Below are 13,244 nucleotides of genomic sequence, written 5' to 3' on the forward strand. Positions count from 1 at the left end.
CTCTGGATAGCTCAACTGCTTTATGCCCTTCATTTTCATTTATGCCAAGATAGTTAACTAGCTATTTACTTTTAATGTGTGTGAGCTCATTAATTTTCAGGTTTTGACATTATGGAATTTTAGTCAGTTTGGGAGATAAGTTCAGCTTCACAGTCTCATGTAAGTGATATGACAGCTATAACTAGAGTTATAGAGAACTACAGGTACAGCTGACAGTGATGCCGTTCAACCAAAAAATAACATTATTTTAAAATGTTTTAAAGGTTCATTATTTTTATATAGCAAACATTTACCTGATTTAAGCAATTACTAAAATGAGGGTGGCTCTAAAAACAAGTCAATGAGCATTCCCCATAGTTAACGCTGCATTTTGAAAATTAGTTCTGAGAAATAACAATAGGCATGACTAAAACAGAGGAATCAAAGCGGGTGGAAAAAGGATTCTTACGATCAGCTTGTACTTGGATGACATAACCTAATGTCAAGGCCATCCTTTGTGAATCAACAGTGCTCAGAATTTTGGCAGCTGCAGTGCCCAGCAACGGTTTTCCATTGTATAAAGTATAGTAAGTCAGTTCAGCAGGCTCCTTGGGACCTGGAATACGCTGCATTTTTACCATCTAACAAAAAGAGAAAGACAAAGAAACTGTGTTTATATTGTACCATTCTTAGATCCTGATCCTGCAAAAAGCTACATGAATGCAGACCTCTGTGTTTACATGGAATCTCATTGAAATAAATGGACTTTTACACCAGCATAGGCCCCAAATAAAACTTCTCATGGAAACAGGTCTTTACAATGCTTCATACAACATTAAGTTCATCAAGTCTACAACAGTCACTGAAGTTCCCATCTTTCTAACAGGAAATTCTAGATTAGGAAAAGGATATGGTGAGAACAAGGAAAGAAGCGACTATAAAAATAAAATCTATTAGGCTACGAAGAAGCAATTTTGTAATTAAGTGAAAGAGGTACATCTCTGATTTTACAGCTATGTTTTGATAGACTTTTTCTATATGAAACAAACATGCACATCTACTCACAAGCCTAAGTGGTAGATAAAAAGAATGATACTCTCTTGACTCCATTCTGTTACAATGGTGGACTTGGAAAGTGTGACAGTTTTTCTTTCTTGAATTAGGTGGATACATGTAAAATATTTATGATCATATGTAAAGTAGAGAGGAAATGCCTGTGTGAGGTGCCGGTTTTGTTGTTATGGATTCAAAAGTGGCCTGCTTTCATGTGATATGCTGCAAATGTAAATGCTTTCATTAACAAAAAGCCTCCCTTCTTTTAAAAACTTGTTTCACATTACGATTCCAGAACTGTGGAACAGATTTTTAAAATGCAGAATGGAAAAAAAAATGTTTATATATTACAGTAAGTGACATTTGTAAGGGGGTGAGAAACTACAGAAAAAAACTGACAATTTGGCTTTTGAAATTGCAAACAGAAAATACTGGATTTCATTTCATTAGAGCAGCTGGCTAATTTTGTGCAGACACAGAATGTGCTCCTGTGGGAATACCAAGTGACAAATGCCACCAAACGAGAGAAAGAAGGCAGTCCACAACGGCTGTATCCTGGATAGATCAATAGAAAAACACTCAGGGCTCAAAACCTCATCTGCTTGTGACCATCCAATTTTCAAACCAAAGCTATTTAAAACTAATCCCTGACTGCATTGCAAAGAATCCCAGAACAATGCAGAAGTCAGATACAGCTTTTCCTAGCTCATATGACAGAAGACCTAGGACAAATTATCCTTTCACCCTTGAAAATAGAAAAATATATCTCTTCCCAACATTAAATTACCAATAACTACTAGATTATTTCTGCTAAGGTTTACATGTAACAATAAATTACATAGCAGACAAAAGGGAAAATATCCTTCAAGTGCAGATAAACCAATGTTAATTTCCAAAGAAGAGAAAACATGAAAATATATATAACCTGCCTGATTTCTTAAACAGAAATCATTTGTGATGACCTACATTACTCATTTACTGCTTTGATATTCACAAGTAAGGATGGCCAAACTCATTCCATCTAAATGTTTTTCACATCAATCTATGAAGACAAAGGCTTTTTTTATAGTATCTGGATACAGCTAATATTTGACCACCTGCACAGTGTAGCTGCCCACTGTAGTAGCACGTTTAAATCGTCTTCCCTGTTGATGGGACATCATGAACAGTGGGGCGAGACGCTGCTCCATCAGTCTTGCAAAGCTCTGGTTGTTCAATCCCAATAATGTAATGTCGACCCCTTGTATAACTGTGAGAATGGAGAAAATCATATATCAGCAGATTGTGCATGGACAAATGAAATAACACATGGGCTAAAGCAGTACTTGTGACAAAAATGTACAAGCTACTTTGGAAGAAAAACAACCTGACATGTTTTTACCAAAGTTACACAACCTCAATAATTCCCATTGCGAATATAATGTGCCTGCATTCCAGTCAGCGTACTATTCTTCTCAGATAATCTGTCAACTGTATTTCTGCACACTGAGAAGAAAATCCTCCGGCAGTGTTCTTCGCTTTTTAGTTTACCAAACGGCTTTTGAGAAACTCAATCTACACCAAACTTCAAAGCAAAATAGAAGTCAACCCGTAAGTGAAAACTTGCTTGAGGGTTGTCGGCTCTTATGCTCATCAGAAGGCCACCTGGATGCTTTTGTTTGACAAAAAAGGGACAGTTTTTCATCCAATACTCTGCAAATTTAAAATTGAAATTCTACAGGGTAGTTTGACAAAAATATTCTGTATTCTAAGGTAATGAACAGTAGTAGAAATCATTTTTGAATACATATTTGATTTAATACGATCCAAAGTCTTAAAGAATTCACAGTACATGAACATTACTTGAACTTGGGTATACATACCCCTCAGGGTATGTAGCACACTTCTAGAAGGTACCCAAGAGAAAGAAACAGGAAGCCACAAGAAAAAGGAAGAAAATAAAATAACTAACTCCGCAATATCTATTAGGTTGTAAGAGAGACTTAGTTATATAGATATAAGGCCAAATTCTATTACTCTTTAAATATCCTATTGGCAGTTTTCCACCCACGTAAGTGGCATTTTAGCATTTATGCACAGTTTGCAATTCTATTCCCAGTGTGGTAATCAGTGTAGACATGAAAGTGTAAGCATCTACATAATTACTGAGCATGAGCAGTAGGATACATAGGGGCCAGGCAGGTATCTAGCTATGTGTGTGTATTTATCACAAAATTCTTCTCAGCAAAAGTCTGACTAGTGAGGGAAAGGAGAAAAAGAAACGTTCTTGCGTATTTTTAGCTCCAGTCACCGATTGCTTAGGGCACTTGTTCAGGATCTTCTGCTTCCTGTGCAAGTACTGTAACCAATCAATTTTTGGAGCCAAAACATGGCAGAACCCTTCGGCTTCTTCCCCATACTGGCACTCCTTGCCACCTCGGCCCCCACGCACGGGGAACAGAATCACAAACTGTGTAAAGCACGATACAATTCAGCTCAAAGTGGGGTTTTTGTTGTTGCATACAAGAGAGAATCATAGGGATACAAGGCAATCAATACAACAGACTTAAAAAGAAGTAGGTTATCCAAAAAAGTTTGAGAACCACTGTCATACACTAACTGCATTCATCTGCTTTCACTATTTTTGAAGAGGCATTTCAGAGCTTTAAAGTGTTTACTTGCAGGTTTTTCAAAGCATAATTCCTACTAGCATAGATATGCAATTCCTACTAGCATATCTACAATATATAAGCCAATGGTAATTTTATGGGACCAAGACCTAGACAATTATTTCACAAAACCTAATCCAAAACATTTTGAAATTAGTGAAATCTTTTCACTTATTTCAGTAGAGTTTGGATGAAACCTGTGAGAAAATGTAACACGGTCTCTTCATTGGGCTTTGTCTTCATCTCAAAAACAGAAATAATTAGAACAAGGATGCCAAATATTGGAAGGACTTAACCTTAAATATAATCCTCCATAGAAATAAAACAGTACCTGTAATCACCCAGTAGTCTCTAGTTGATTCTGAGACATCAAGGTTTGGATACTCCAAAGCTTAAAAAAAAGTTACATTATAATATGAAAACATCTGATATGCTGTACATCCCTAAAATATAACTTATACGGCTTACGTCATCATTTGTATATTTATTTTATTATTATTTATATTATGCATATTATACATTTGCATAGGTTACACAGGTGGCCCTTCTCCTGGACCTCCTTTGACTATATGAGCCACACCATAATTTTGTCCTAAATTAATAATAAAATAAATCCAAGGCAGGTTCCAATAACTTTACTCAAATATGCACTAAATAGCACTTTGCTCATCAGGTAGACACCAGTGATTTAAAAGGGAGTGTTCATGGAGTAATGTACTATGCATGTAATTATGTTGTTGGAATATACACCAAATACACATACAAATAAGGTATTAAGTTAATCAATATTTTACCAGTTACAGAAAATATATTTTATATAATATTAGAGCAGCAAAACATTTCATGATGAGAACCTGTGCGTCAACGATTTACACGTAAATAAAGTTTATGAAACCATCCATGGTTTTACATATATGCTGATATTTACAAAAAGCTATGAAAAATTGGTGTTTGTAATTTTAATGCTTGTTCATTTTTTGGAGACATAAAAGTGCCTTATAATATGAAGTTCAACAAGCAATTAATTCACAGTATAGATCTGCAGCTTTCTCATTACAAAACAAAAATACGGAGAGCATTTAATATGCAGCAGCTGAATCACTGCAGAATTTAAAAAAAATAAAGTGATTTGAAATATTAAACTTTGCAAAGCATCTGTCTTTGCACAGTAACTACTTTATGTAGAATGTTATTACCTCTCCTTTAGTTGTGCATTTATACAACAGGTTTTTAAGGCTCTGGAAGAAGCCATTATAACCAATTGGGAAATAATGAGTTCTGAAAATAATGTGGATATTTACTTGCTAGACTGAAGCCTTTACAGTGTCAGGTTAATAAGCATCTAACATTTTTCTAAGTAAACATTTACACAAGAGACAGTATCAGTCTGAGGTCATATATACTGCATGGAAAGCAGATTCATGAGCTTGCTGCATTCCTGCTGTGTAGGGAATAAAACCAGGACCTACAATTCCAAAGCACAAGCTATTACACATTAAAGGACCACTGGCTAAAAGCTCTATCCTGACTATTAGGCACACTCTGCATTGAAAGCATTGTAGGACGTCGCATTACCCCATGAGAAGCCCTGGTAGGAATTCTGCCTCAGTGAGAAATGCTTTCCAGAGCTCCCTGGCATGACTGCTCCTAGGCTGCTTTTACGTAAGGCAGCAGATGTGGCTGCCCCGGGTTCCAGTCATGCTCTCCTTTGTGTATAGAACAAGACAGGACCTCTCATCCCAGCTTCTCTGGAGACTCTACATATACGTGTGAGCAGACCACAGTCATCTTCACTGACGCTGTCTCAGTGTGACAGGGTGCTTGGTGCACCTATCCCTGGAGGAGGACAGAGGCTGATGGACAAGCAGCCTGAAGGTATGGCAGGGTGGATTACAGTTACTTGACCAGAAGGGGGCTGGACTTGAGGCATATGGGTCCAGGATCTGAGCTGGTCGGGCAGTCAAGCCCCAAGTGTCACAGGGAGAGGAGCAGGGCTCCTGGATTAACAATGGAGCTGGGTAAGTGACAGAAGAGACAGGCCTGGAGCCCAGAGGAAGACGGCTAGAGCCCAAAGGGGCAACGGACCACAGCCAGAGACTGACAGTGCCTGAGAGCCCAGAGATCTTGACTGGCCTAGGAGGCCATGACCTAGAAAGGGGCCAAAGACCAGGGGTCGCAGCTGGAGACCTAGAGGGCCACAGAGCCCATAGCCCAGAAAGGGTGAGGTCTGGGGCTGAGAGCCCATAAGCCACAGAGGGGCATGTGTCTGCAGAACTAGAGAGCCCTGAGACCTGGAGTAACAAGAGGGGCGAGTGTCAGCAGGGCTTAAAGTGCCCACAAATCTCACAGGTCCAGGAGTGGGACCAGGGCCTAGAGATGAGCTGGAGGTCAGGGACCAGTGCCAGAGACTGCCATGGCCTGGGAGCCCAGAGATCATGACTGGCCTAGGAGCAGGGCCAGGGCCCAGAGATGGGCCAGAGGCTAAGGGTCACAGTGGAAGACCAAGGGGGCCAAAGAGTCCATAGCCCAGGAGGGGCAAGGACTGGGGCTGGGACCCCATAGCCCAGGAAGGGCAAAAATCAGCAGATCATCTGCAAGGCATGAGAGTGGGTATTGGGAAGGATGGAGCCCAAATAATTAGCCCTTAAGGCAATGACCATGGGCACCTGTGGTCATAAGCGTAAGACGAGGCTTGGGAAGTCCTGGGCAGCCACCCTTTCATCAGAAATTAGTAACATCAAGGCGTGGAGGATGAGTAAAGGGGAGAGAGCCCCAAAGGGAGCTAAGTTAGCAAGAGTTAAGTGGCCACCAGGGGGCATTTAGACCACTCTGGGATGAGCTCTTGCTACAGCAGCTACACTCAGCACTGTTAGTTATGCAAAATTTTACAGTTTCAACCATTAAACACCCTGCAGGATGGTTGGTTGTAGATGTGTGATTTGCTCAGTCATGGTCTGGTTATTTCTCAGAAAATATACAGTGTCTGAATCCAAGCAATAAGTGGCTGATGGTTATTCAACAAGAATTTGAATAATTACCAGGGGCTAAACTGTTATTTCATGCCCTGAGCAAAATATTGGGTGAGAAGTTACTCACAGAGGTAAGCAAAATGCAATTATCTATGCAAGTAACTTAAGGGTGGCCAACCTGTGGTATGACTGCCACAAATGGCATAGGCAGCCTTTATGTGGAAGGGGAAAGGTAGCACAGGGACAGATAGGAGAGGATGCAGAGAGCAGAGCATCAGAACAAGCAGGGAGCATATGGCAGAGAGCAGAAAGCAAAGCAACAGATTAGGTAAGGGGAAGGGAGAAGAGTAGCACCAGGGAAGGTGCAGGGCTAATTTGTGGCATACCTGCCCAACAGGTTGGCCCCCACTCTGGAGTAACTGATCATCACTCTGTGAGCATGAGTCAGTGAGTGAGTGAGTGAGTGTGCGTGCACGCACATCTGTGTGTGTCTGTGTGTGTTGCGGGGGGGGGAGGGGCTCTGTGTGCACACTATGGGATCAGAAACCCCCTGGGGTTTTTGGCAGGAAAGAAAGAACAGCCAAAAGGGCAGTTCTGCATTTCCTTCACCATGTGATCACATATTTTATTGGAATAGGAAATATATTAAATTATCTCAGGACTTCATTTTAAACTAACTCAAATAATCCAGTTTACTGCTTACCTCTACCCTAATCAGTCTAGTAACAGCAACATGTATGGAACAAAATATTACAAACTGCAATCCATGAAATTATTGGTTTGACAGACTGGACCAAAGGTGATATTTAGTCTTATCAATGAATTTCATGGCTACTGTGGTTTAATCTGGATCTTCACTGTTATTTGAACATACTCTTTTATACTTAAGTTGTATCATGACGACTTGTGCATTGTAGGATTAATTGGAGCCTGTGCTCATTTAACTCAAGACTATTATTACATGTTAGATGGAGCTCATGTATCTTTGTCTTATTTCTCTTACAGTAAGCACTGATCTTTCACAGTGAATGGATAACTTATATTTATACAAAGTCTAATTTCACAGGCTGAATTCAACTGATCAAACAAAATCCCCATAGCCAATATCCATGTGTCTTCACCCATTTTATGGAAATCGGCATGCTAAGTGGCTCAGAGAATCTGCTCTCTACATTCTGCTGATAGGCATAACTTTTTCTGATTCATAGCACCTTTGACTCCTCAGAGCTAGTGGAAAGAAAAGACTGCATAATGTGCAGTGAAAAATGTGTTGTGCACAAAACTCACAATTTTAAAAAACATCCTGTAAAACAGGGTCTAAGGTTCAAAAACATGTACCAATGAGATTTTTTTTCAGACCAGATTAAAAAATACATTTTTTGCATCTTCATTTTAAGGGCCTCTACCCATTCCCCACTCAACAGTTTTTCAACCCCCCTGATTATTTATATATTCAAAGCATGCTACAAAGAACATCTGTCTGAACAAGTGTTGGGGCCTAATTCTGCTTCAAATAAAATTAAAATCCAAACTCCCATTGATATAAAGGTGCAAGATCAACCTATGGGTTGAGGCTAAGGTTTACAGGTTATAGTGTTTCCTAGAGTTGATGAATGGAAAAGTTTTGTTATACCTTCTTGACAAAAATGTAGCTTTATAGTGGAATGGAATCTACCAGTGTTTTGCTGTTAGGGAGGCATGTCTGTGCACATGTATTCTTAATTGTTTACCAGCATGCAGAGAGACCAGGGTAGGTGTCTTTATAGCAGGTAAAACTGAAATGAGTAAGAAAAATATGCATGTTTTAAATTTCCACTTGTTACATGCAAAGAAACATTCTGAGGCAAGTACAAAGCTAAAACCCTTGGGTTTTACATAGGAAGTTTGTTAAAGTTTCTCAAGCAGTGTTAACCAGTCACAACCAGCTGTGATCTAAAGTGCTTACTTACATTCGGCAATAGTCAGAGGTGGGTAGGTAAGATAGAAACCCACCAGTTCAGCTGAGAGCTGATTAAGCAGGTTGCTGGAAACCGTGCCATTTAGAGTTGTGCTTTGATTGCTCACCACATAAAATAAAGTGACACCCTGGGAAATATTTGATGTGTTCAAAATCTGAAACAAAAGCAAAGAAATATCATGCAGTTCAATTTCAGCTCGTTGGTTCACAGATGTATGTAATCAATGCAAATAACCAAAGAGGGAAAAGTTACTGCCAAAATGATGTGTTTGGGGATGTTTTTAACTCACTGCTTAGCGTGGTATAACATAACAGACCAGACACGTGTGGCCCACGGCTTCCTCAAGGGTTATCACTCCTTTTTACATCCAGTGAGGTAGATTTGGACCCTGTTTCTATGGTTTCTCCCAGTTCTCTCATTTCACTGACTAGTTCCACGGCCTATCTGCTATCCTTGTCACCTCAACTCCGAGCCTGTCTCTCTTCAGTGTCTGATCCAATGCCCACTTCTCATTATATTCACTGCGAGTTGGATAAGCCCCCAAGCAGAAGCAGAGAAGCAGTGGAGCTATGGCAGGGAGGGAAGCAATCTTTCTGAGCAACCTGACCCCCAGTGACTAAGGAGGAACAATTTTTTTTTTTTTATAAAGATCTTTGGGTTATCAGTTGAGACTGCCAATATTCAGGTTTGGAATGAAAAACTTGGGATAGTGTCATGTTACTCTGGAGTAATGAGTTATCTGCTTAGGGAAGAGAGTGGGTGACAAGAGAAGTTTCCTTGTATCTTTTCTCCCTCTTCCACTTTGCCACGGCACCTGCCATACCCTGATCCAAAACTAAGAGATTCTTGAGGAATAAAAGAGAAAACAGTCCACTTTACTGTTTTATGTATTTGCTTTATATATAAGCAGAAGGCAGAGTAGGTTTGAACCTATTAACTAACTAAATATTCATTACGTCTATTTGGCATAATAAATATTTAGTTAGTCTATGAAGTGCAAACCTACCCCACTGTCTGCCTATATATATACCAAAGATAGCAAAAGTTTGCTAAAAGGCATGATAAATATTTAGTTAGTCTATGAAGTACAGATCTACTCTTCCTTCTGCCTGACTTTATACTAACACAGCTAACTACCTCTCTGCTTTATACCTAGTCACATAAATCATGTAATTTCCTGGGTTTTAGGCCAAAGTTTTTTAAGGTCAAAACACAAAAACAGCCCAGTAGAGTCACTCAAGCAACCAGTCTCCTCTGATTATCAACTCTTGGTAATCTAAATAGTTGAAAAACCTCACCGAATCAATAAAGAGAATGTTTAATACACACAAGGCACGTCTACATGAGAACCTAGAAAACACATTAGACTAATTATATTGCTCTCTAGTGCATCATTGCAACAACTGTGCTAATGCGCAGTAGAATTAGTCTACTGTGCATTAGTGTTGTATAAAAAACTTGCACCAGCACTACTGCGCAGTAGTACCAACTACAGTGCATTAAATTAGTACCTGTTATTCCCAGTACTAAACTAAACATGTCATAATTGTGGCACATTAATGCATGTGTAGACATGCCCATATATCTTTCCTGCTTTGTGCAGAGGGCTGAACCCAATGTCCCTTCCAGCCTTACAATCTACGAATCTATGACTCACTAACATGGGCTCTGAAACAACACACTTACATGACCAACTTTTTTTATTTTAGTGAATTGCACAGAACTACTGTGTTTCCCCATATGTCTCCTCAATCTTTGCAGGACTGAGCTCACAGTGCCCAATTTAGATCTACAAATGTGCATCGTAAACAGTCCCAATGAACTCAAGTGATCTGAAAAATCAGTCTTAGTTAAGAGTGCTGAAATGACATGTTTTATTATTCTAAAAAAGAAATAATTAGGGTTAAACATCTTAACTTTCCATCATCTAAATAGGGCTTTTTGGAACAGATGTATAATAAATATCAATATTTTTTAAAATATTGTATATATTAGGCTAACTTAAAATATGGTACAATTTCAATTTCAGGAAGTAGCAATAATAACTTTCCATGCCACTTTAATTATTTTTTTTTCTTGTGGTACTAAGCTGCATCCATAAGATGTATATAAAACAACATAATTGTATATGAAGATATAAACATATCTCCAGTAACTATCAGATGTATGGGGTTGACATTAATGCAGGGGCATTCAACTCCAGCACTGGACAGGGGGTGGGGGAAGCGGATGTGCGGTGCCTGGAAATATCCTGGAGCCCCCTGATGGTTTCAACTGTGAGGAATGCTTCCCTTGTCCCACTGATCAACTGATTGGTGGCCCTCATAGCCTGACATATCCCAGGGACACCCTGGATAGATCCAGCTGCAAGGAAATGCCCCTCTCACTCCTTCCTCCACCTTGCATAGACCTGCAGTGACCCGGGTCTGTTCAGCAGCAGGCAGAATTTGCACTGGCAGCTGCGTTTCCCCAGGGCTCTTAGGGAGCCTATGCTCTCCCTCCTCCGACCCTTGAAGGGAGAGTCGAGAGCTGTGGGATATTCACCATCACATGAGAGTAGTGTACAGCCGTTCATGCTAGTGAAGGAGGAGAAAGACTGTTCTGGTTGGAAGTGCTCAAGAAAGGTGTCTCTCCCAACACAAATGTAATCCCTATCCATAGCTATAAACCTACATCAGCAATTTCACCAGCAAGCAATAATCCTGTTAGTCTGACAATACATACTGGCAAAGGCACTGGTATTATACCTGAACTGTTAAGTTGTTGCTGGTGTTTAAGACCTTCCTTTCAGCATCCTGGAATGCTCTCTGTAACCGCTGCTCCATGGTCTGAACAAACTTGCATGACTGTATATTGTCTGTTTGACCCACAAACTGCAGCTCTAGAATATGAATGCATAAGTGTATAGTGAAAATATTTTCTGAGTCTACATAAGTCTCATAAGGCACGACAGCAAAAAGATCAAATTACAAAATTAAATAGGTGAATATAACATAATATAAAACTTGCTTATTCTTAAGCAATATTATACATGATTTACTATTAAAATAAACTACAAAGATTATATACTGTTATTTGAGATGACACATAAATAAAAGGGGACTGTTTCTGCAATGATATATAACACTTTCAGACCAACACAACTGTCTATGTACTTACTTGAAGTTTAGGACAGAAGTGAAAACCACCTTAAAAACATAAGTACTATCTTGAATCTGTAAAGTCATTGGCTCTTGAAAAGAAATAATAAACCACAATACTAATTCCAACTCTTTTTTTTTGGAAGGGGGAAGTGCTGAAAATAATATATTCTATGAGGTAGTTGCAATATATTTGTATACACCCAAGATATCTCTTCAATTCAATATGTGACTTCATCTTTCTGCATTACAACAGTCCACATACTACCTTATTTATTTGAATCTAAGACAACCCTGAACAATCCCCCAATAATTAGAGTCTATACAAAATTTATCATTTTCCATTTATAGAATTGAATTATTGGAGGGTTGTCTTTAATTCATTCCCTGCACTGCTGATAATACCCAAGACACAGTTTTCATTTGCTTATAACATATGCCCGCTAGTGTGGATCAAGGGTAAGGAGGGAGGGAGAGGGGCAGACAGGGGAGCAGAGGCTGTATGGGTGGAGGAGATGGGGGGAGAGGCTGCACTGGGGAGATGGTGGGGTGCAGAGGTAGAGGGGGAGAGGGGGCAGGCAGAAGCTGTAGCTACAGTGCCAAACCCAGGCAGGGGCTGGTTGCTGGTTTCTGGAACTGGAGCCAGAGCTGCAGCAGCTGCCTGCCCCTTCCACTGTCCCTGTACTCCATTCTAAGAGGAGGGGCTCCTCCATGTTAAATGGGGGGGTTTGTCTTAGAATTGAGTAAATATGGTATATGGGGAGTCACACTGGAGACTCAGGCTAACTTTTGTCGATGGAGTTGTACACCTACATTTGGGGCTTTATTTTTTCTGATAGGCATTTATTACAGAATTGACAGTAAACTCTGCAACCATTACCCCAGAAGGTTTATTTCATTACTTACCTGTTTTCAGCTGGAGGTGGTAGGCAGGCAATGGATTCCATGGCAAAGCCAGTACAGCAACAGACTGAAGATTTGGCACATGCTGCTTTATGTCCGCTGTCGCATTGCTAACACCATAAGCAATAAGCATTTCAATAACTGCAGCAGGTATAAAAACCAACCTCCCCTGTGTAACGTAGTAACCAACTGTCACGTTATTTGATTGTTCCAGAATTTCAACCTAAAACACAGAGGGAAATTTTACTTTTATTTCCATCAACTGTTCTGTTATTGGATTTTTCATTCTGAATCAGATTTCCTAGAGGTTTTGCATGTAATCTCTTTTAAGGCAGGATGGAAGCAGACGGTGCGATATAAAGCAATTTTACTTTTGAATTTAGAAATTGAATATTCTGCACACTGACATACATAAGTCATTTCACATACAAGAAGATCCACTGTACTCTTGCACATTGTTGGAGCAAAATTTTAAGTATAGGTGCTGCCAATGCATGAACTCAGTTTGATTGAGAGTGGAAAATTCCATGCAGGGCCTGAGTTACCCCTTCTATGACCTCAGGAGCTGTCAATCAGCCCTGACCCACTTTCAGC

The 13,244-nt window shown here is 39.8% G+C and overlaps 1 protein-coding gene across 1 annotated transcript in view; it reads right to left on the bottom strand.

The window, feature by feature from the left end:
- KIAA1549L (KIAA1549 like) overlaps positions 1 to 13,244 on the bottom strand; it is a gene marked incomplete at its 5' end in the record, with an annotated part of 277,300 nt that overhangs the window by 105,521 nt on the left and 158,535 nt on the right. The window contains 6 exons of the mRNA XM_019551019.1: positions 449 to 620; positions 2,130 to 2,281; positions 4,012 to 4,071; positions 8,599 to 8,761; positions 11,355 to 11,488; positions 12,654 to 12,873. Of these exons, the coding sequence (XP_019406564.1) occupies positions 449 to 620; positions 2,130 to 2,281; positions 4,012 to 4,071; positions 8,599 to 8,761; positions 11,355 to 11,488; positions 12,654 to 12,873 (901 nt within the window). The remainder of the gene's footprint in view (positions 1 to 448; positions 621 to 2,129; positions 2,282 to 4,011; positions 4,072 to 8,598; positions 8,762 to 11,354; positions 11,489 to 12,653; positions 12,874 to 13,244) is intronic.

This window comes from Crocodylus porosus, unplaced genomic scaffold, assembly GCF_001723895.1.
Source record: "Crocodylus porosus isolate Cpor-Errol unplaced genomic scaffold, CroPor_comp1, whole genome shotgun sequence".
In the NCBI taxonomy this organism is placed as follows: Eukaryota; Metazoa; Chordata; order Crocodylia; family Crocodylidae; genus Crocodylus; species Crocodylus porosus.